The following is a 24691-nucleotide window of genomic DNA, read 5'->3' on the forward strand; positions in this document are numbered from 1 at the left end:
TCCACCATTTGCATTGAACCAACCATAGTGTCCATAAACAGCAGGAATGTTGCTCATTAGTTTCCCACTTAAACAAAGGATGTGGGAACATCTGTCACTGTACTTATAAGACCTCTCCATTAAGTTGGGCTCTGCATATCCTGAAGATCAAAACACAACACGATCTGTAGTTTTACTAGCCTTTATTAACAATTAAAGCTCCTTGTAAGGATTAACACTGTTTCAGTCACGTTTCCAACGTACTCTGATGCTCTGAAACGTTGCTGGTGGTCCTCATTAGATCTCAGCTTGAGATACTTCAGGGCACTGTCTGGATTGTTTTAGTTTAAAGAATGACTACAAAAGCTCTTACTTTAATTTGGAAATGAGCAAGTAAGGTAGTTGCTTGCTCCAAAGCAGCAGAAACAAAGTGTCTCTGAACAGGTATGGTTCCCTGACTGAGAGGGAGTTCAGAATGATGCTGCTTAACAGCCCTGCTAACCTGAGAATGTCCATAGAGTAGCGAGGGCTCAGGTGCTGAAGATAAGTGCTTGGTTTGCCTGATTTGAAGCAAGAGCCTTCCTATGAGAAAAAAGTTTATGATCTTACTGAGGAGAAGGAAGGGCAGATTTCTGAAGCAGTCTTGACCAAAGCACCCACGTGTGGGTCATCAGTTCTGCTGTTCTCTGCACAGGTTACATGCATGCCACTAAAAAGTAATTGCATGTATACATGTATTATACTTCTATTGTATTTGTGGTGTTCTGTTGTCTCCAGCCTGGATACTAACTGGAGTTGTTGTGGACCTTGTTTTCCTTGTAAAGGTTTCAGCACAATGATATACATTCTTCTGTCTGAGGTGGGAGAGAAATGCTCCCTCTCAAGGTGCTTGTTCTCAATTAGCTAAAGAACCAGACTGTGTGATGGGGCTGAAAGGCAAATGGAGCTCCACACAAACGCTATTTAAAACCATAAAGAGATCTTGTGGGATTCTTTCAAAATCAGATGAAATGTTTTAAGTGTGATCTTAAATCACTCGTATGGTTTTGGGGAGGAAAAAATCCCCAAGTATAGTTATGAAAGAATCTTCACCTCATAACTTGTAATTGTACTTCACATGAGTGGCTCTCAGATTTGTAGTCCAAGAGAGGACAAAATTTGCTCTTAGACAGTTCTTAAAACCTCTTTCCCTGTCTTCAGAAACAAGTAGCTTTTAAAGTAATGCTCAGCACAGAGCATTGTAGGTTGAAAAGGAAAAGGGGGGAAAAAGGAAAAAAATTGATACTTACTATTTGGTATGTGAATGCTGAAGCCTTGCAAGTGTATGTTGTTTATGCAGAGAGACAAAGGCAAAACCACTTATTGCACTGTTTATTTTTAGAGAACACTTCTAAGGCGAGCCACTCCACACCCTGGAGAATTAAAGAACATGAAAAAGACAGTGGAGAATTTACGGAATGATATGAATGCTGCTAAAGGACTGGATTCAAACAAAAACGAGGTCAATAATGCCATTGACAGAGTGACCACTTCTGTGTAGAGTTCCATCTCCAGGTTTTACCTCCTGTGTCTTCCCCTGCTGTTGAAATGTTCCTGTTGTCTCCTGGGACCTCACTGAGCCCCTTTTTGTTTTTAACCAGAACCTGATTCATCGTCTCCATACCCACGAAAAGTGCAGCCCGCTGGAAGAAAGTGCCTTATTTCATCCAGGCAGTGAACCAATAATTTCCAAATCAATATTGTAATTTTAATAGTCCTAGGCTTTTTTAAGTTTAATACACTACTGTATGCAGAATACAATATTTTTGTCTTAAACACAGGGGAAATAATGCTTTTCTTTTCCAGAGTGCTGGGATATCTTCTTCCCAGTGGCTGGATGTGCTGGTGAAAAATATAGTTTTGTGGGAAATCGATACACTTTTTTTATTTTTTTTGGCAGCTCAGATGGTGTAAATTTTAAATTTTTGTATAGGACTTTCATAACAAGATGATGTATTTCATTTTTAAGAGAAAATTTATCTTGAGCGGTACATATTTTAGTATTTGTGGAAGAGAACAAGTTTCATGGACAACTGTATTCATTTGTTTGTACCACCCATTGTGCCTTATTGTGTTTGGTATGTCATATTAGTCTTAAATATAGCAATTCTTGAGGAAAGTGAGTAGATTTGGTCTCCTGCTTTAGATACGTTTTTCTTTCTGGACAGTAATTTGTTGGGAATTTTACAGCAGGGAGCCTATGTTTATATTATGGGATCTTAGGTTGTGAAGCACAAATGTTAGTTTTATTGTAAACAGAATTAAGATGAAATGACCAAACTGCTATTGTTTATTACATAATGCACTCACACTTTAACTTAGTTGTAATGAAACATCTTGGTTTGGATGCCTTGTTGCATTGCAGTCACTAGAAATTCATGCTTCCATTATTTTTTTTTAAATGTGCCATCTGTAAAATAACTTGAAAAACAGCACGATAGACTTTCAGAAGCACAGTATGAAATTAGTTTTATGTATTACACAAGAAAGCATGATTCTTTAAAGTGCTTTGGTGGTTTTATAAAAATTTATAAAACCATAATAAAAACATCTTTAAAAGCTTCAGTAGATGTGATGTATCATTAAAACAGCAATTAAAGTATCTTTGCATTAATGCTGTCATTGTAACTGTGTTGCACTTCAATTGTCCAAGGCTGATTTCAAGGTCTTACTAAATCTGTGGGTTCTGATTTGTTTATAAAGGTAAGTGTTAACTGAGTTTAATTCAGTAAGTAACAATTTTGCAAAAGCCTGATAAAGACAATGTTGATGACTCTGGGTTCTGTTCATTTCTCTTCCCCAAGATTTCTCATTTAAGCTTCAAGACATGGTTTTTCAGGAGGATCCTGGAGGTTTGTAGGTGTTAGGTCAGTTCAGTGGTAGTGCAGTTTTCTTCTTCTCAAGAGAGAATTCTCCTGGTTATTCTTGGTAAGCTGCTGTTAAAATAAAACCAAAAATAAAATCAGGTTTTGGTACAGCTGACTCCAGCTTTGGGAAGAATTTTCTTTTTAAAGTACTTACTGGAATCGACACAACAGAAGTTTAAAAATGTAGTAAACCCTGTACCCAAGAAAGCAGCAACAAACCCATTTGAGATGAAAGGAAGTTCCTAAAAAAGACAGTTCCTAAAAAAACCCAAAGGCAGCAAGACTGTGATGCCAGTTTCTCGTGTGGAGGCTGTGACTCGTTTTGTTTTTAGCGTCTGCTCCATTGGCAAGATGAACGTGTCAAGCCTGGATTTGGGCTTTGCCTGACCTGCCACCAGATGAAAATCAGGAATTGCCCTTGTGCACCTACTGCCATCAGAACAAGATGTAAATCATGTTGCAGCTCTGTGATATGTGCTTTGTCATTTGCTTTTGGTACATTCCAGCAAGGCTCATGGAGGCTGCTCCAGCCCACAAACTCACCACAAGGCAAGCACTGCTTGCTGCATCCACTTTGGCACAAAGTAACTGCTCAGCAGTCAGTAGTTTTTACTTCAGTGGTTTTTTTTGTTTTTTTTTAAATAGTGGAAGGAATATTTGTTGTGGTTTTTCTGGCTTCAGATAAATGAGTGAGTGATCCATGCTGCTTGCCTTCATTTGGAACAGTTTCACACTCCTGCACCCAAGGGTGGCTGGTATTGTGTCCTTGTGGTCATCTCAGCCAAAGATGGGTGGTATGATGGGTGTATTGCATATTGAAGGTGTTTGCTTAATGAGAGATTAGAGGAGCTGAAGTCCATCATCAGCCAGCTACTATCTCCAGAGGAATGTTGGCATTCCTTGCTTTTCACTGCCATCCTTCTTCACTTTGTTAACCTGTGTAGTGGAAATCTGGATTTTTGTTATGTTTTTTTCAGTCAGTGTCTGGGGAGAGATAAAGGAGGAGGTGTATTTTTCAGGCTTCTACAGTAATGCTGTGTAGCAGTGTATCTGATTAATGTTTTTTGGTGAGGCAGTTTGAGATTCTGCTCTGCTGCAGGTAGTTCAGCAGTGTGTACAAGGCAGTGTAGTGTTTGAGTCTGGCAGGAAGTGTAATTTCCAGGGTACACCTGGAGGTGAGCCAGTGGTGGTATGGATTAAGAGCAAATGAAGTGTTGTTTTTCAGGGCTGACAAGGTGCTTGGACTCTTGCTGTGCAAACAGAGAAAAGTGGCTACCCTCTCTCTCTTCCTAATGCTGGTTCAGAGTGACTTGCATGTCATTCTATTTGATCAAACCCCCATCAGGCTAGACCTCAGGAGTCCCTCTCATCTCTTGAGTGATCCATGTGTGTGCCATTTTACAGAGTGGTTGAAGTATCCTTCTCCACCCAGCAGCACTGATAACATTCCAGGCAGTTTTAACTCTGTTTTATAACCAGAAAAAGTCGACGACGCATGTTCTGATGAGGCAATGTCTGTCCTTGGAAGCATGAGCCCTCTCTTCCCAGTCTGTTTTCTTCTCTTGCTGATGCTGTGAGGAGCCTGAGTAGTGAATATGATTATAACTTCTTTCTCTATAAACTTTTCCTTCTTTACTTTGTCTTTTGAGAGGTGGATTTAATGGAAAGAGGCTACAAAATTTGCATGCTGTTTTATTAGCTATAAACAGGTAACCAGGGTAAATCAACTGACCACAGTGGTGGGGTGGATTTAATATTAACCTGCCAGTTACTGCATACAAGTTCTCTTTATTCAAAGTCACAACTCCTGGTCTTAAAAGAATAGGAAGCAAAAAAACACTCTGGTGCTACCGTAGTTAGTGTAGCAATGGCTTTTTCCATCCCCTGTGTGTTGCTCCAGGCTTTTCCCACAACTTCCCACAAATTTATGTGTTGAGATTATTTTTCTGGCTTAAGTTCCATATTTTTGATAATCAGTGTATTGTAGGAAAGTGTGTACTGGAAACTTGTATAACACTGTTCTTTCCAGCAAGTGACTTGTTTGTGTCCTGCTTGGCCTGCTTCTGGTCTAGCACTGATGCTTTACCAGTGCTGGCTGAGCAGCTTTTTGCTGATCAGCTGCTTAACAGGTTTCCCTACTTGGAGCTCGTAATTTCAGTGTTTAAGAGAGAGTAGTGACGCCAGGAATTTAGTTTTATTAAAAGTGCATTTTTTAGTATATTGGTTGATACTATCCAGGTTTGCTGTAAATGTCTGCCTCCCACTGAGACAGAAGTACACTGTTTATCAGAAATGTCTAGATCTTTTGTTAATGGACAATTGACCACCATTCTTTGCCTTGACTCCAGAAAATAAAATTACTTTAGCTTTTCAATTGACTTCATAAGAGTGTTTCCCATCTTCAGTTTCTGACAAACACACAAATCTCTTTCTGTGCTTGGGTTGCTGTCCGGGAATATGGTCTTGAGTATCAGTAATTGTTTTGGGTGTTCCCTTTCTCCTGAAGCAGTTGTGAAATTTTCAGTGGGACAGTGCCTCTGTCTTTTATTGTAAAGTCAGGACTATAATCATTGTTCCACCAGCTGAATGAAGAATGTGATTTTTTTTTCTTTTTTTTTTTCCAAAGTGGGTAGCACGTGCTTGATTTGAGCTGCCTCTGTGAGCTGCTTTGCAGGAGCCGTCCTGTCTCCTCTTCTGGTGGGTGTTGGAGACACTGTTTGTTTCCTTCCCTGTTGTGCAGTTCTTGTGGCAGTGGGCTGGTCAGTCATGGGTTCTGCCAGAGCAGAGGGCTTGGAGGAAGGAGCTCAATGAGTGTAGCTGGACTGTGAGCTAACTTCAGGTATCAAGGGTTCATGGCAGTCTGGTTTTGAATTTGTAACCTGTTCAGGGTGTTTGCCTCTAAACACTGGTGTTACTAGTCCATTAAACTATGAGATCTTAACAAGTAGTTTATCTTTTCCCTGGAGAAAACCTCTCCTGAAAATACAGTATCACTAGTGTCCGTGGAGGGAACTGTGTGGCTTCTCAGTGATGTTTCAGAGAAAGGTTTTAGCAAACCTTCCTTGCATTAAAACCAGGAAGTGGACACCTGATGTACAGTAACCTCTGACACTCTGATGTGCTCATCTGTTGCTGGGAGTGTTGTCTTGGCTGGAATCTGATGTGCAGCTGGTGCTAACAGCCAAACACAAAATGTTAGCAACGCGCACTGCGGAAGACCAGTGCGGTAACTTTCCTCAAGATCCACAGATCCACACAGAGCTTGGAAATACCACTAAAGCATCAGCAGCTTGGATTTCAGTTTGTTAGCATCCCCAGTATAATGCAGAGAAAGTTTTAGTTGGACACAAAACTTACTAAATGCTTCAAAGTCCTGTCTTCTTTTTCTCCTGAAGTGGACTCGGGCAAGTTGTGGTGATGTGCTTGTGATGGAAACAGTCTGGTGCTGTGATCACTCTCAGTAACTTGCCAGTTTCACTCAGTTCCAAAATAAATGGGCTGCTTTAAATCATTCTGAAGTTGCTCATAGGAGATAGGATTGTCCCATGCTTCTGGGACATTAATAATGTCTACATGATTATAAACATGAGTGAATTTCTTTATAGTTTTTTAATGGCAACATGGACTTCCACTAAGCAACTTTAAACCAAATCCAAATGAACTAGCAAAAAGGTTTGTTTGAATATTATTGAAGACTTTCTTAATTCATAAGGGGAGAAAACTTCCAAGTATGAAGAGCAATTGCATAGTGGATGTTTTTAGGATAACCTACAGCAATTTTTAAAATTGTATTTTCAGAAAACTTAAAAAATCTTATCTCGATAAGTAATACTTGAGTATCTGAGTTTGAAATGAAATTGTGTATTTACTGCTAGTTAAGTGTATTAGACCTGCTTCCATAATAATTTCAGGCAGTTTTTATACTGCCTCTCCTCCAGTGGAAGCATATTCAAGGATGCCTTTGTTTCAGCAGCATTTTGTTTAGCTTTGTTTCATGTGAGTTACACAAAGCTTTCTTAGAAACAGCCTTTTGTACTTTAAAAAGGGAATGAGTCTGAAATAATTTTTGATTAGTAGAATATGTTATGTATAGTTGTACTTTGAAGCAGGGAAGTGTTTATGTTCTAGGAAATGCATCCTTAAAACCATTTTCTCTCCCGTAATGGTGCTATTTAAGCAAATCATCTTTTAAATAGAAAAATAGGTGAGAATGTGTTTGGGGTTTTGAGTTGAATTGTACTAGCAGGTGTATGACCATTGAAATGTTCCAGGTAACTGGATTCTGCTTGCCAGTGGAGACCAGGCTGTGGCTGTAAGCAGGGTGTTTCACTGTCACTGTGATTTCAGAGACAAGGGAGGCTTTCATATCTTGGCTTTTGTTGTTAGGCTGTTTTGGATTCTCTTTCATTTACCAGAATGTTTTAGGGTGATACATAGCACTTGCCCACCTTTGTTTTCTGGAGGAAATTTATTCTCTAGGGCATCTCTTAGTGGGATCTTATCAGAATAGACACCTTGTGCTTTATGAGAACAATTTGTTCTTTTAACTAGAGGGGTATGATACAGAGCAGTGGTGATGTTATGGAGAGACTGCCTTTGAAAAGATGCAAAACGTGTTGAAAGGAGGTAAAAACGTCACTTGACTTGCTGGTGAAATACTGAAGCAAAATGGTCTGTTACCAATCATTTAGACTCATTAACTGTGAAAGGAGAAGAAAAATGTGTTTCCATGGAACATAATAACTGCTAGGCTGATAAATATTTTCTCCCTCCAAACACTTCTGGTTTTACAAAACAAGCAGTGTTACACCACCCACATACCCATGAAGCCTAAAATCCTAAATACAGAATTTGCCTTCTTTGTTTCATTCCAGTTGCTGTTAAGAAAATGTAAATCTATGTGCATCTCACTTTGTGTTTGCTGCTAATGACTGAAACCAATCACATTTAAAAATTTTTTTTTGATCTTAGCTTCCCCACATACCAAACAGAAGAAAGAACTTCCAAACTCTAACTGTACAGTAAGAAAACCAATTATTATCTGTAAAATTCTGTAAGGAGAGCTGATTTTTCTTTCTTCATATTAGGATATTTGTAGCCTCCTGTGTCAGAGCATGGTCCTGTAGTATTTAATATAATGAGAATGAGCTAGTAAATTACTGGAAGTTTTTAAAGAGAGCTTCATTTTTGGAGTACAAATATGCTGTCACCTGAACAACATTGAGGGGTAATGGAAGCTTGTTGCCTGTCTTAATCAGTTTTCGTTAATACATCAGAGTAAGGAATTGGTTTTATTTTTGGCAGGAAGAACAAAATCCAGTAAAAAAATCAGACTGAGAGGTTGAATTCACTAACTTACTTACAGCCCTCTCCCTTTTCTTTCATCAAAAAGGATCAAGTTGTAAAAAACAATTGGGGATTAAGATTTGTTTGTAAAACAATATTAACCTGCCCTCACAGCAGTAGTATTCATTGGCTTGGTTACTCCATTTTACTTTGTGGAATTATAATTCATGTGTGTTCCATGTAACAGGTACATGCAAATGTAGACTGAAGGGCATCTCTAATTGTTCCATTGCATCTTTTGCTATTGATACAACCAAATCATGAAACTGCTTTCACAGAGATGATGCTGTCCACAGTACTGTGCAGATCTGGTGAGGATTCTTTGCCAGAATTGTTCTGTTGTTTCTATTTTACTTGTACTGTAGATCAGTAACGTTAAAGACTAAAATTGCTTGGGTTACAGGTGTTAAACAGGTACTGAATTTTCCTTACAGCTGTATTTCAGCATGAGGAAAAGCTTCCTGCCACAGGAGCAGGCAGACAGGGAGCAGGAGTGCCCTGTAGCTCTGTGTTCCCAGCTGAACTGCAGGGGGCACAGAGATGTAAAATCTACTGATGTTCATCACCTTTGCACACAGGAGGCTGCCACTGCAGCTGAGTGTATGCCTGAAATGAGGAAGGGATTGCCAGCATAAGCTGACAATTTGAAATCTGTCTGTTATTTTCAGAGAATAGTCTTTTATTGGTTTTACAGAATTTGGCAGGCAGAGTTTGAGAAGCTGTTGTTTAGGATTAGGGATCAGGGTCAAACAAGGATGTGATGTTTTCTTGGAAGAAGTTAAATGCTTCACTGTACCCATGTTTATTTTTAGAGTGAAATTGCTTTATGACTTCTAATGAGCTTAAAAGTTGACAAGGATTTGAGCTGTGTCTTGAAATACCCCAAACATTGAGAGATGGCACATTAGCTAGTCTGAAATACAACTGTCCAAGCCACTATCAATTTCACTGAGTGTACTGTTTAGCTGTCTGATTAGAATTGCTGTCCCCCTAGTTAATATTCACAGAAAGCAAGGTTTCTGTGTTTTCTTATTCGAGACAAGTGTGAAGAAATATCAGGAGATATCCTGCCTTGCATTTTGAATTGTCAGGAGGAAAGGGAGCCACTGCTGTGTTGTGATTGTTTGTGCTGCTTTCCCATTGATCAACTAAATTGACAATCAGCTCCACTGTCCTGAGCAATGTGGTTTGGAATAACTGGAAATATGGGCTATTTACCAGCAAATAGCAGTATCACTGAGTGTCAGTGCAGTTCAAAATGTGGTTTAACAGCAAATTTCCTGCAGGAAAAAGCCAATCATGCCTTCCTTGTACAATACAAATAATCCTGTGATGGGGTTATCATCTCTTCAAGACTCACAGAAAAGGCTAGGCTGTTTTCCAATGAGATGCTGGGATACTTTCCATTTCCTAGCATTTTCAGCCATCCTAAAACTGAAAGCAAATGAAGAATCCCAAGGGGACAACCTTATTTGTGAGCTGAAGATGAATCAGTGTGTCCAGCATGAACAGTCTTGTCCAATTTCCTTGTCTTTTTCCACCTTAGATCTAACAGAGATGGTGACATGTGGGTTGCTGGTAGCAGCAGCATGTCTGTGTGTCTGTGTGAACGTAACCATTCTGCATTTAAAAAGGAAAACAGAAACTTAAAGAACTGTTAAATCTGAATCAAATACCTGTTAAAACATGTGAAAGTCCCCATGTGCTTCTGATTGCCCCTCCACAAGCTTGCTGAAAGTTTTTCTCCATTGATGTATCTTATTTGTTTGGCACCAGGCTGCTTTTTGCCATTGGATTTGTATTACTGTAAGAAAATACAGAAGTGAGATCTAAAGAAAGCTTCAAAGAAAGACAAAGGTTACTTTGAAAAATTACTTCTAAAATTCAGTGAAATTTAGGTATGTAAGCAACCTTGACACAACTTGTCATGTATAAACTTCTGAGTGGGAAAGGTGGAGTATTTTGGATGCAAATAATTAATGGACATTTTGGGATAACTGAACTATAATCACTTTGTACATCACCAATCCTTAAAAGATCAATTAAGTGTTGTGCTTTCCATTGGTGCCATTCAACAAATGAAATATTTTATTTAATGAATAGTGAAGAGGGGAGTGACTTAATAGTTTTTTTTAACTCAGGTCATGAGATGGTCACTGAATGTCTGAGAACTCTTGTTTGTTTTCTCAGTAGTACACTTTATTGAAGACTGTTGTCCATCATTAATTCTTCTTTACCATGCTGAAGGTAGGCTCGGTCCCATGCTCTTGTAAGTCCTTAAAGGCTTCCACTGTTTTCAGCAGCCTCTGCTTGCTCTTTGTATCACCAGTAGCACCCATTAACTGGCAAAGTGTCTCTGTGGGACTGAAGGTACTTCTAAAGGTAAAAAAGAGAAATGCAGTATTTGCAAGAGTCTAAAATACCTTGCAGAACTTGCCAGAAGTTTCTGCACTTGCATACCTCAACTGCTTTCTTAAAATCTATTCATTGCCATTTTTTTTAATGTCCTCTTTCCCTCAGGACTCTATTAAGTGGCTTCCCAAGTCTCCTAAACTGTACAGTGGCCATAACTGGAGCTCCCAGGGCTCTCGCTGGGCCTCTTTGAAAGGGAAGGAAGGTTTTCCTGGTGGTAGCCTGTACAAATTCAGCTCTGCTAATGGAAAATGGAGAGAAGGAAGGATCAGTCCTGAGCAAGAAGCAGAGGAACTGGAGGATCCTGATGATGTAAGTAGTCTTGAAATTGGGAGAGACAGTGTGTATCTGTGAGGAGGCTGTAGCTGCTCACACTGCTGTGCAGCAGAGCACGTTGTGTTTGTGGGACCTGCACTGCTTATACTCCCGTGTCCTTGCTGGTGCAGAGGGTGCAGAGCTATGCTCAATGTCTTATTCCTTCACTTTGCTTGCAATTAATCCATCCAACCCTCCAGAGTGCAGTTCCATCTGCAGGTTGAGTCACCTGAGCAGTGGTGAGACACGTTTTTTACTTTATCCTGCTTACATCCCCAGTCTCCAAGCTCCCTCCATCTCTTTCAGGTTAGTAGGTTGCTGGCAGCACCTGGGGCTCAGCATCTCCCTAGGCCTGGGTGGTAGAAAAGTGAGGTTGCAGTGCTCCTCCCCTGCCTGTTGGTTTGGGGTGCTGCTCTTCCAGGGTATCTGTGAGCCCCTGCCTGCTGTAATTTCTCCAGCCCGTGCCTGCCAGGTGTCTGCCCCCTGTGCTGCAGCCTGGCTGTCCTCTTGGTCCTGGCTGGGAAAGGAGGTGGTGATTGCCCTCTTGCAGCCTTTCCCTTTCAGGGCACTGCTCGCCATTCTTCCTGATGTTAGCTGGGAGATGAGGCAGGAATTGGGGCTCCTGCTCCTCTTCCAGGACCTCTGCTTCCTTCCTAGCCCCTGTGAGTGCTGCTGTGCCCCCTCCTCCAGCCCACAGTCCTGGCTCTTGCTCATGGCATTCTTCCCTGGCACCCACAGCCCTGCAGGCGTGTCCAGGTTAGTCAGCCTGGCACTGCAAAGAGAAATCTCTCTCAGGAGAAGAAAGGTAACGAATGTTTCATGGGAGTCAAAGCTAAGCAAATTCCCTTTTAAGTGAAAATGGGAAGTAATCATGCCTTGTATGCTTTCCCTGGGCTTGGCAATGCGTTTTTCCATCCTAACCAAAAAGAGATTGTGGGAAAGTGCCAATACAGATTGAAAAATAAACTGTCCAGTGGGGTTCTGCACAGCTGTTCAAGGTAATACCACTGCTTTTTATTTTGGCATTAAACTTCCAAGCTTAGACAAGCACTTATGGGGTTTATTTTCAGAAGTGTTGATTTGTATTTGCTGCATCATTTTACTGCCAGCAGAAGATAGAAAGTTTGGGCAATATGAAGATCTGATTTGACATGAACCCATCAAATTAAGGAGCAAAAATCAGCTAAATATAAGTAAAGCATTCCTAAAATGTGAACAGAATTTGAGCATTGTGTCTGAATTTAATTTAAGCCTTTGCCAGGAATAACTGATAGCTGGAAAACATCGCTACATTTTACAGTCAAACTTGTCTGAAGCTTTAATTATTTGGTGGCTGTATTTTAATTGGGTATTTCTCTCTTCAAGCCCTTGTGGTTTAGCCAAGCATAGGGTGACATTGTGAGCTCCTCACTGCTTCTCAGAGTAGGTTAACCCGAGGGCCAGGCTTCAGAGTACCATTTCCATTTCCAGAGGACTCCTAAATCATTGAAGTTTGCAGGTCTCCACTCACTGCCATTTGCAACTGAAGTCAATCCAGTGACTGAAACAAAGTCATAGGTGCATAGATACAAGGTAGGGGCTTGCCTTCCCTCTCACACCTGTGCTCCCAAGAATGGGAGTTTTGAGGAACTATCAGAAACATTTTATCTTCTGTATGGAAATATCTTTCTTTTGCCTTATGTGTGTGATTCCTTCCCCCAGGACAGTGGATTCAGTGCTACAGAGCTGCCAGAGGCTGCCCAAAATAGTCTTGTTGTCATGCTCTGCTATTTTCACAGGGTTTATGCACATATGGATATGTGTGTGTTACCTGTGCTTGTGTGTGCCAGGGAATCTAGTGAAAGGATATACAAAATCCCAGTCCTCCCCCTGTTCCTACAGCATTGAAGGCAAAACATGCTCAGAGAAATAATGGTAAAAGAAATCTTTGTATGTTTGCTGTAAAGTTCCAGTTTCATCTTCAGTGAAATAAATTCTATCATACAGCAATGTGAGGGTGAGGAACAAATCCATGTTAGCATGGGTTAGGTGTGTGTTTCAGATTCTCCTTGCTGTTGCTGTGTTTACCTTTTTTTATCTTTAACCCTCAGGAACCTATTTCCAAGTTTTCCGGCAGCCTTTTTGATAGCAAGGAGAGCGTGAGAGATCAAAGAAATACCAGAGCAACGCTTCAAGAAAAGCACAAGCTGGCCATGAAAGGGAAGGCTCCTCCAGGATCCAACAGCAGGGTGCAGCCCCCCGTGTCAGCAGCAGGCAGCTTCCCCAGCCAGGGCGGCCGGGGCGCCGAGGAGCTGCGGGTGCTGGATGTGCCGCAGCCGCCGCTGAAGGTTTGGGACTGCTGCAGGGCTGGGCTGGCTGCTGCTGGGGGCTCCCCGTGTCTGGGGGGGCTCCCCGTGTCTGGGGGGGCTCCTCTTTATGAAAGATGCAAAGAAGGAGGGGACATTGCATGGCAGATGTCATGAAGCCTGCCTTAAAGGGAGTAAGCTGAGGGTTGTCATTGCTCGCCATGGCTTGCATGGAAAAAGAATTTCCCGTTAAGGAACCCCAACAAAGCCCACTTTCCTTGCAGCCATGCATCTCACTTTATATATCCAGTTTTGGTGTTCTGAGGCCGAGTCAAAGGTGCATGCAGGTGGGCACTGAGCTGAGTCTTTGTTCAGTCCATGCTTTCAGAGCAGCGCTGCTGAGTCTCGCCCGTGCCAGTGTTGAAGTGTAGCACCGTTTTTCGCAGGGCTGGGCTCTCCAGGGGCATGTCTGCTGGTGTTCAGAGTGGGAGGCAGATTTTCAGTGCTCACATAATTAATAGGCAATATTTTTGATTAATCAGATCACTTATCCATTATAATTCTTTTCCAGGTAACCATTACTGTGTGCAGTCAAATGGGGAGCCTTGGTATTAGCATTGCTGGTGGAAAGGGCTCATCTTCATTTAAAGAAAATGATGAGGTGCATTTCATTATGAAAAATTTGTCTGTGATTGTTAGGAATAGACTGATGAGTAGTTTCTTGAGTTATTGTCTTTTGTTGTTTGCTTTCTGAGATTGTCCTTCACATAACATTTCCGTCTTTCTAAAGCTAACAAGGGTAAACATAGGTAGCTTATTTCCCAGAGTAGGATCTGGTATTAGATTTTGATGGACAGCTCCAGAAGGGATGATTTAAGAGAGACACACAAATGTAAACCAATGATTTTGCAAAGACAACCTGGTGGCTGAAACACTGTTGTCTAATTCTCACTTTCTGCCTTAATTTGGGGTCACTCCCTTGGCAATCTGCATGCCTCTCCCCTCTCATTTGCTCATTCCCAGGAGCTAACTTGATTTGAGAGAAATATTTCACACATTATCTCACTGATTTATATTTAAATAAATCTTTCTTTTCTGGTGTGTTCCCCATGGCACAGTGTAAACAATTACTGACTTTTGTTCATTATTGTATATGTCAGCTATGGAGGCTTTTTCTTTTTTTTTTTTTTTTTTTTTTTTGTCTTGCTAATGTGCTAAGGCATCTAGTTTTTAATTTTATGGAGGCAACAACACAATAACTCTTGAAAATTAATTACTTCCCATTTGCTTTTTATATCCATGGGAGAACAATGGGGAAACTGTCTCTTCTGAAACCTGTGTTTTGTGTTACCAGGGAATCCTGATTGCACGGCTGCCAAAAGATGGCCCGCCAGACTTGCCTGGTGTACAAGCAGGAGACAGAGTGGCTGAGGTAGATGGGTTGTTTGTCACTGTGGAGTGTGTTCTCTTGTTGTTGTCTTTAAATCAAACCACTTGGAGTTGGGGAACTTGATGTCCAGATCTAGGCTGGCCTTAGCTTTTTAGATGCTTGCCATTATGAGGAAATTATAATAACATTAAATTGTTGTATTCCTTCTTTCTTACTGTGTTCTAGTTGTCAGATCTTTATGTTCAAAGTGCTTAACAAAATATTATTCACTTAAATGAATAATTTACAAAGGAAAATAATGGTCTTAAGCGGTTATGTAAGTATAAAAGAAGTATTTGATCCAAGAAGCTTTCTTGTGACATGATATTGGATTTACTAGATGGGTTCATTACAGTTGCAACAAAGAAATATAAACTAGATGAGCTTGTTTCCCCAGGGTAATTTTTGGTGGGAAGAGAACAGCTCAAAATAACTCTCCTGGTGGAGGCTCACAGTGCCAAGGGATAAATGTGCCCCTCGGGCTGCTCCACCTCAAGCCTCATCTTTCCTAGCAGAAGCCACATTCTTGAGCTTCAGAATTTCCCAAGAACAACAGGGAAAAAATGATCACATATAATTTTATATTACATACTTTTGATGTACTGTTTGATTTCTACGTGCTGAGAACGGTGGAGGAGGAAGAGAACATCTACAAAATTTCTTTAAGGTGAAACTGGTCCATATTTCTTTCAGTTCTTGTTCTCTTAAACTGTCATTTATACTTGGTTAGTTTAATAGTTTTCACTCCAGCATAGTCCATGTTGAATTAAGGTGGGATAGAGCAAGAAATACTACATGTCTGTTAAATTGTTAGGAGTAATGATACAATCTGTATCAGCCAAAGACTTTAATGATAAATTAATCTACTAATTTTGTAAAATTATGCTATGGAGTTATTAATAGAGTTTGGTGTTCCATAATATGTAAATATTGTGTTAGTTTGACAGTTCTTAAAAGGTTACTTGTAGAAAATATCTGTATAATTTTGTGTTTTTTCTTTTGTGAAAGGTATTATAACAAATGGGAGAGAATGTAAATAATTCTCTACATATTTCACATTATCAGATGATTGGGAAAAAAACCACAAGATTTTTAGTTGCTGTACCTTTACCTTCTGAGCAGAGTTTCTGATCAATGTAGTATCTTAAAAATCAACCCCATTGCTCAGGTTCCTCCCTGAGGCTATAATTAATTATTTATTTTGGAGGCTATTTGGAATATACTAGGTGTTAATGTCTGTTCCCTTAATCAATAGTGAAATAAGTGGAAAAAAAAGAAATTTCTGTTCCATCCTGTTCTGCCCTGCTGTTATTGTACAAATAGTTAAAATTTCTCCATCTCCCACAAGATGGCAGAATCATTCATCTGTTTAAAGAATATAGAAAACAACTCTCTGCTTTTTGTGTGTGTGTGATGAGAAAGAATTAATGAGGTGTGCTATAGAAATACTGCTGTTTTTACCACAGGACTAGTCTGTGTACAAATAACAAGCATTTTTCTCTTGACACTATGTGCTACAACTTCTTATTCTTGAACTGGTAATTTCAACAGTTCAAATATAAAATTCACCAAAAATGGGAAACAGCAGGAATTGCAATTTCATTTGCTTTTGTTATACAACCACATGCAGCAATAAGGCCAGGTGGTTGTATACTAACTTGAGAGGGAGGGAACTCCTCTTCTTAAACAGCATTCAGAATAAAAATGTGTTTCTGGTGTTTTCTTTTAAAGGCAACCTTTGTTTCAGAACCTGCTGCCCTTAATGCTGGTCCTACTGAAGCTTCCCCCAAGGGCAGCCCCTCCCCGACAGTCAACCATGTCATAACAGTAAGTAGGATGCCCCCAGTAAATAACAAGTCTCTCTTACCCCAAAAAAATTGGGTTGTGTTAATGTTTGTGTTGTCTTTATATTAATGGTAATAAAGACTGGCACAGAACTCAGCAAATGTCAAAGATCAGAGACCTAACATGTGTTTAGGTGGCTGTCACTGCAGCTGGGATATGGCTTCTGGAGGAGCTCAGCTCCTGGGAGAGCACCCACATAGCAGAGCAGGGCTTTTGGAGCACTCTGGTTTGGGGACTTTAGGGTGGTGTCCATTGCCCCCAGTTTGAGTCATCATTCTGTTGTCTGGACTCTGTCTCTAGCTAATGCAAGGAGCAGCATTTCCAGGGTCCCTCTTTTAGGAGGGAGAGGGTGAACTGCTACCTGAGGTGACCATTTTCATCTTCTGACTGGAGGGGGAACTTGTGTCACAGGCTAAGGCACGCCTGTGTTTTAGGTGACTGGTGAGAGAAAGCTTACTGCACGTGTCACAGAAGGCAGCAGTTGAGCCTGCAGGCTGGCTTTTAGAAATGCATTTTTGAGCTTCTCTAGCAAGTTCAACTCTCTGAAGACCTACCCTCATCTTGGTCATCTATGGGCACCACTGAAACTATGGCTTCACTAGGAAGATACAATAAGATCAAGGTATCTGAATAATTAAGGTCAAAAAGCATCTTACTTGTATGGAGTTTGAAGTACCAGGAAGCAACAACTGTTTCTCTTACAGCAAATGCCAGAGGAATGCTTTGATTCCTCTTCTTTGTTTAAATCTTTCTCCATTAATACCTTTTGCTAATGGCAAAAAATGAAAGTATGTATATTATATAAAAACTGTAATCAATGACCATATCAGTTTTTATTAACCATTTCGATAACGAACGTGATTTGTTAGTCGATTTGCTCGTGCAACTGTTTTTCTCTGGTTTCCTGTGTTAGTCACTATTTGACATGTTGAGCTACAGATTTTGTCCATAAGAAAGACTAAGAAAGATTTTCCCTTCTATTAGTTGCTTAAAGAAACTTATTTTGAGGCCTCTGGCCTCCAACACCATCTTGTAGATCATAATTTAAACCAGTTTTATTTTCCAGCTTAAAACACTCTCATCAATTTGGGGTTTTTTTGTCCAGTTTTACCTGGCAGCTGTTTCTTTGTCTTTATCAGTGTTGCATGAAGCATGAGGCTTCCTGTTAGAGGAGCCACTGTTGGGAGGGTTTATTCATACACTGGCCATGGCCTGGACCTGTTGCAGTAGTGTCTGGCTTTTAGTATTTTCATCCAAAAAGGAGAAAGTACTGTATTTTTATGTTGTGTGCCTCCCTTTAAAGTTCTTGAGGTGTAGTGGGGGGAGGAGGCAGATTAGACTGAGATGCTTAGAGCAGAGTACTCAGAGGGAGTCAGGTGGCTGAATATGTTCTGAGTGTCAAAGGTGCAAGTTCTTTTGTGAAGAAACATTTGTATTTCTGCTTTTGTTTCTTTTTTGAAATCAAAATCTTGGTGCTGTAGCAAATGATACATGTTGTTGCCTGTAACCTGGAGCAGCATTCATCAATTTTAGGGATTATGGGCTTGTGGGGAGTATCCTGCTGACTGGGGACTGTTCAATTTCTCATCTGTTCTCACTTTGAAGTCCCTCTTATTTCTCAGTAACTGAAGGAAATCCTATTATCTGAGAAATGTTTAGAGCCTGGCTTCTCATGGAGGACTTGCTTTGCATGTTCAGATAAGCAGGTGGCGGTAGGACCTTAATTCAGAATCTTCTCCTGTGCTAGGAGTATAGGAAGGTTCATTTCCTTTGTGTTTCTGATCAGGTTTCAATAGAAGATGGTTGTGTCTGCATCAAGGGTGGGAAGGATTGAAGCATAATGGCTGAGAAACCAGAGACTCCTTTTACTATTCTGCAAAGACTGAGTATGTGCCAGATGGTGTCATCTTTCTTCTCCCTCTCTTCCATGTCATCATCCTGCCTTCCAGCAGATACTGTCTTCATCTGTTTATTTTTATTGAATTTTAATAAACATCCTCTTTGCATATGCTCTCTGTGATAATATTTGTCTCATTCTTGCTTGCCATAGCCCAGCCCATCTCTGAGCCAGCTGCTCTGGCATTACAGCAGGCAATGCTGCTGCCAGGTTCAGGTTTCCTCTCTGCTTTCCACAGGCTTGGTTGCTCTAACTGCTTCTAAAAGGCTCATGTAATTGTTAACTCATCCAGCCAAACTCAATTTCAAACCTTTTGTGTCAGCTTTAAGATTTCATGACAGTGTGAGTGACCAGTAATTAATTGGACAAACTAAATGTTCTTTCACAGTGAGTCATTGTTTTGCAAAGGAAAAATGAGAATCTTCCTTGGTTTTAATTATAATTGAGTATTTTGCTGACATGTAGATAGAGGGCTCAGAACTTTAATTACAAGTAGACAGTGTTTTCATACAGTATTTTATAGACTTGCCTCAGTTGTGGAGCACCTCAAAATTAAGAAAATATACTTTGTTTAATATATATTAAAAATTACAAACATTTGAATTGAACCTAAACAAAAAAAATCAGGGATATAAACAAATGCCCATGCTGACTTTAACAGAAGGAACTTTAACTTGGATTATGAAGTCTTCATTTCCAGTTTTGTTATTGTTTCCTATCTATCCTTTCAAACATAGAGCCAACTCTTCACAATCTTTCTCCATCATAAATATTTTCATTCAACTTCTGACTGAAATTCCCACAGGATTTTGTCTGAATGAATGGAGAGTGTTCACAGGTTTCAGCATTTTTAATGATTTAATAACATGCATCATCGTGCCATCTTCTTTGACTCATTTTTGGGGCTATTAACATAATAAGGATATTAGGTAGTTTGTAATTAATATCAAGTCTTCAAGATCTTTCAGTCTAGTATTTAACTTAAATTGTTAGCATATTATTTGATTTAATTGTATGCCTTTGCCCTGGGAATTTCCTCAATTATATTTTTTCATTTAGTTCACCAGGGGTACAAGTGTCACTGGTACTGGGATTTTCAAGGAGGGTTAAAGTAAGAATTACCAATTAAAAGTGATTATGTGGATAAATAAATAAAAGGTGAAGCTTACAGTATTGAAAAAATCTGAAGAACTTCTTTAGAAGGCTAAAAAAGCCAAAATTTTTGGCTACTCTGTTAAAAATACAGAGATACCAAATGTTCCTAAATCCACTGAGAAAACAGACAAGTGTATTAGAACCTATAGCATGTACCAAAATGAAATCCTTTAGCGCCTGCAGAAGGTGCATAAGCAGGTACACCATCTCCCATAGGATGCAGGTCTTCTGCCTTTGTCTCATATTGTTCATGTGCAAGTTGTGAGAAATCTTACATGGATGAGAATCCCAGCAGATCTACCTTCTTCATTTCCAGCTGATAAAGACTTTCCAAGAAAAAACCTTGGTCCACTTACGTTAGTTTAAAATCTTCAAAAATCTAATTATCAAGCCCTTTCTTAATTCATCTGAGCATGTTCTAAACATATCAGGAAATTGAAATCATACAGCATAAAATAAGACTTTTATTTCTTAAATCATTGTCTTACCTTGTTGAATTTCAAAAGCACAGTCATGGAGTACTCAGTCAGAGAAGCAGAATGAAAGGAGACAACTAAAGTCAGATTCAGAATGTCTTTATCATGAACAAAGCCAGGTTTCTTCTTAAGCTTGTTTCAAACAGGAAAGACCTTGCTCACATCACATACAGTGTTTGACTGACCTATAGCACTATAAGATCTACTACTTCAAGTTTCTTATGAGGAGCTGCTTTATCCCTTCTCCAAAACACTTTCATGACTCTTTTAATCTTGTCAGGTAAGGGTGTTGGTGTTTTTATGTTATTCTTTTTTCTATTCTGACAAGCTAAGTTTGTTTAAGAAGTCAGGAATCTAACTCTGTCCTGCCTTCCATCTAGTGCAGGTTTACATATGTTTCTAAAGCAGCCTTGTTGGGTGAGGTAGCCTTAGTCATCCTGGGAGCTCCAGTGGAGTGTGAGCACCCATGTGCCATGGGGTTGCCTCCTCCATTTCATCTCCTGGTTTGCTTCTGCTTTTATCTAAGCAACCGAGTATTTCTGAGTTGTGATGAAAGATGGAACATGAAAGGTGTGTGCTGTAGACATTGTGTTTGCCTCCATAGTGTAGTGGGTAGGGAACTTATTTAGTGAATTTGAAATTAAGTTCCTGCTCCCAACAAATGCTTCTGTTTGCACAGTGTATCTTTTTCCTCTCTTCCTTTTAAGTAGTTTTCTCACACACTCAGTCAAAACTGACTCATTTCAAACTTTAAGTTCTTGAATTTTGCAAAGCTTGTAATTAACAATGCTAAATAGGAAAAACCTTTTAAAAAGACAGGACATTAATTGATCTTTTCAAGTTACCATATTAAAATACATCCAAGTTAGAGAAAATCTACCAAGTGAGCCCATCATATGGTAGACAATATAAGCACTGCAGACAATATAAGCAAAAACATGCAAAAGACAGGCTCAAGCAAGACACCTTGAACTGTGCTGTAGGATAGCATATTACTTGAGAATAAAAGAGGATAAGTATTTCAAGAACCACACAAATAATAAACAATGTCCTCCCTGGTGAAAGGCATCCTCATGGACTCTGGGAGTACTGCAGGGGAGGGACTGCCCTGAGTTCCTGCAGGCTTCCAGACAGCCACTGCCTTCCACAGGGGTGATGAGTGTTCTTCAAAAAATCAAAGGGTTGGCAACTTGGACCATGGGTAGCACTGCTTATGGGGGCAATGCCTTTTAAGTCTCCTGATGTGGTCAGAGCAATGCATTTTCTTTGATGTTTTCATAGCATCAGGCCATAAATGATTACACACTTATATGAAAGCACTTACATGAAAATCTGGAAGTCAGGTTCCAGTGTCAGGGAAGTCACTATCCAGTGGTACATTAGAAGATGAAAGAAATGGACAGAGGACAATTTTTCATACACAATTTGAATCATATAAAAGCCTTTTGTGCTTGACAGCATTGCAGATATGACATGATGAGAATTGATCTTCCATTTTTGTGTTGAGTTTGACAGAGTTCCATCTTTCTTGCCTTGTGCATTGCCCTTGGGAGGCACTTAGCAGAGAGCAAGAACAGAAAGGAAGCTTTGCTCTAAATGTGACATGACCAAATGTTATATATACTGCATGCTGGAAGACAGATGAAACATGCAAGATGTTCTCTTGCTATTCCAAGAAGTAGAGAAAATACTCCGTTTTAAAACTGGGCTATAAAATATATCAAGACAAAAAAATTCACACTGAGGAAATTTCCATAGAATCATAGAGTGGCTTGGGTCAGAATGTACCTTTAAAGGCCATCTTGTACCCCACTTGTAGTGACCAGGGACATCTTCCACTAGAGCAGGTTGCTCAGAGCCCTGCCCAACCTGTCCTTGAATATTTCCAGGAATGGGGAATCTCTCTGAGCAACCTGTTCCAGTGTTTTACTGCTTGTCTGGTTCATTGACTTCCAGGAAATCATACTGAGCTGAATTAGATTTTGGAATTAATCACTGTGCACAGTGTGGGAACAGCAGCAGGGAAGAGGGATGGGCTGGTGGGGTAGCCCCTGCTCAGGGCCCTCACCAGGCTGCTGCACACAAAACTGAGGCAGCACTTCCAAGAGCATGGTGCCAAAGCTCCTCTGTCAGTGCTTGAGAGTGGTGTGGCTGCTCCAAGGGCAAGGATGAACTGAGTTATGTGCTGCCCTCTCCCAGCCCCAAGCAACAAAAGGTGTTGTCATGAGCCAGTTGCTCCCTGAGTGCAGCAGCACAGGTCACACACATTTCCTTGTGCAGAGGTCTTCTATTGCCAAATGTATTGAGGTGCTTCATCCATGCCTCACCAAAGATTTATCTTCCCCAGAGTGTAGGAGAGGTTTATACCTCTCTCTTCATCCAACTGCAATTTCTGGGCTTTGGCCAGAGGTCAAACACAGCAGTAAAATAGCATTGTGAAGTGCTGGGAAAAGGGATGCAGCCAGGGATTTCTACAAGCAGGAGAGCTGAGGGTGCACCATGAAACACATTGTTATTGAAACATCCCTGATATGCCATTGAAGGGGAGCTGTGTTGAATGCCTAGATGGGGTTTACAGGTTCCTCTGTTCTCCTACCACAGCTGGGCATCAGCTGGGTTCTGTCCCCTTGGCCCTGCCCCAGCTGTGCCCTGGCTGCTGTGCCCCTCCCGCCTGAGGCTGGGGTTGCTTGTGAGTGATGAATCCCAGGGAGGTAATTGGATCTCTCTCTCTCTTTGACTTGTATTTCCTTCTTGCTTTTTGGGGAGAAGGTTGCTTTTTTCTATTGCTACTGACATCACTTCTGTTAAGAGCACCATCAGATGCTGGTTTGTTGTGAGCTGTGCTGCTCAGATCTGCCCTTTCTCTGCTGTTCTGTTGGATGCATTTTTGCATCCTCTTTTAAAAATTTTTATTTAAAAGTCCAGCTGTGTAATATTTTTTAGGCATGAGTAAATGCCCTACTTTACTAAATTAGATTTAGACAGTTTCTTCTGTGAATACAGTCATTATCAAATGTCATCTTTTGCATCTAGCAAAGGACTCCTTTCATTGTTTAGTGAGAAGTCTAAATTTCCTGTTCAGGTCTAAAAACCTGCTTCCATCCCCAGCGATGACAAAACAGGTAGGACTAAGTAAGAAATCATAGCATTGTTCATGAGGTTTACATAAACCCCTGCACATTTTGTTTTCCCCTGTTTTCCCCAGTTAAGAGTGCCATCCTTAGCATTGGAGTCACTGCAGATCAGCTGTAAAGTCAAATTTTAAAAATACATGTTATTTAAATACAAATTTCAGTATGAGCAGAGCTAGGCAGGCATCCCTATTACAGGTATTTTCTAGCTGGGGAATATTTTCTTTTTGATTTACCTGTTGGAACTAGAGTTAAAAGTATGTCTGGTTTTCTTGCTAAAAAAGGTCAATCCAAATTCTTTCTTCCTGCCCTTATTCCATCAAACTTTGGCCTTTCATGTGTCATTTCACCTTCTGATTTGTAGCCTCTGTCCCCAGCAGCTGGCCTTGCTGCCAGCTGGGATTTGCCCTGTCGCTGCTGGCTGTGCCTTTGATGAGAAGCTTGGCTTGTGGCTGTGACTGCTGCCTTGAGAACTTCCCTCTCTGCTGATATTGGAGCATGGATCTGTGGGCTGGCAGAGACCAGGGGAAGGGAAGGGCTTATAAAAGAAAACCAAGATGATGGGGTTTGTTCTGTTCAGTTTTAATTTTGAAAAAAATTATTAAAAAGACATAATGAGCTGTCTTTTGTGGACTGTTCTGCAACGTTTTGGGCAGACATTTTGACTAGAAGTAGGCAAGGAAAGCATCTGGAAGTTAAAAATAACTGGATGTTAACCTGTTGGCAAGACATCTCATTTGTCACATTTTATTTTAAAAACTGCTTTCATGCATCATAGCTAGTTGTGGGATTGTTCCTATCCTGTTTCACTATGAAAGAATTTTTGCAGCCAACACTGCAGCTGAATTGCCCCAAGTTGTTTAGGTGGCTTTATTTTACTTCTTCCTGCAGAGACCAGGAGTGCACAGGCAGCCCCCTGTCTGTGCTCCAGCTGAAGGACCCTGAGTTTCAATGGAGGCTGTTAATCCCATTAAATGAGAGTGTCTGAAATAATTTGATTTTTAGTTATGTGTGATTCAAACAAAACTGAATTTAAATGTAGAAAATCTTAGTGGTTATGTTAAGAAAAGTGACACAAACAAGGTAATAGAAGAAGTTTCCACAGAGAGCCCACTGGTTTTGCTACAGGACATGTCCATTTTGAAATTTACTTTTTAGGCACTGAAAATGTAATTTTGGGGGAAAATGAAAAAATAGTAACTTGTTTCAAGTAATTAATTATGCATTTTTCTGAAAAAGTATTCTATGTATTTTGACAATTTGAGATTGAATAGTAGTTCCAATATTATTTAAATAATGAAATTTAAGGCATGATGATAGAAAGTGAGTAGGAGGACTTTGCAATTTCAACAGAAGAATTTTAAACAAGTTCAAACACTGCTGAGTAACCACCAGTGGAGAAAACAATGGAATAATAGAAAATCTAGATAATTTGTCCTCCTACACTGGCATCAATTTTTTTTGCAGAATTATCTACAGAAGATGGAAGTTTCACACCTTCCCACATGCCTTAGA

The 24691-nt window shown here is 40.2% G+C and overlaps 1 protein-coding gene across 2 annotated transcripts in view; it reads left to right on the top strand.

Moving 5' to 3' along the window:
• The window catches only part of LRRC1 (leucine rich repeat containing 1), a 68701-nt gene extending 66166 nt beyond the window's left edge, over positions 1–2535 (top strand). Inside the window, exons 14-15 of one of the 2 annotated variants that reach the window (XM_084203569.1) lie at positions 1361–1480; positions 1620–2535. In XM_084203569.1, the coding sequence (XP_084059695.1) occupies positions 1361–1480; positions 1620–1724 (225 nt within the window). In that variant the 3' untranslated portion in view covers positions 1725–2535. Of the gene's footprint in view, positions 1–1360 lie in introns of both variants that reach the window. The other variant, XM_084203570.1, reaches the window with a different exon arrangement.
• Positions 2536–24691: the final 22156 nt, after the last annotated feature.

This window comes from Fringilla coelebs (genome assembly GCF_963513975.1).
Source record: "Fringilla coelebs genome assembly, chromosome: 3".
NCBI classification, from domain to species: domain Eukaryota; kingdom Metazoa; phylum Chordata; class Aves; order Passeriformes; family Fringillidae; genus Fringilla; species Fringilla coelebs.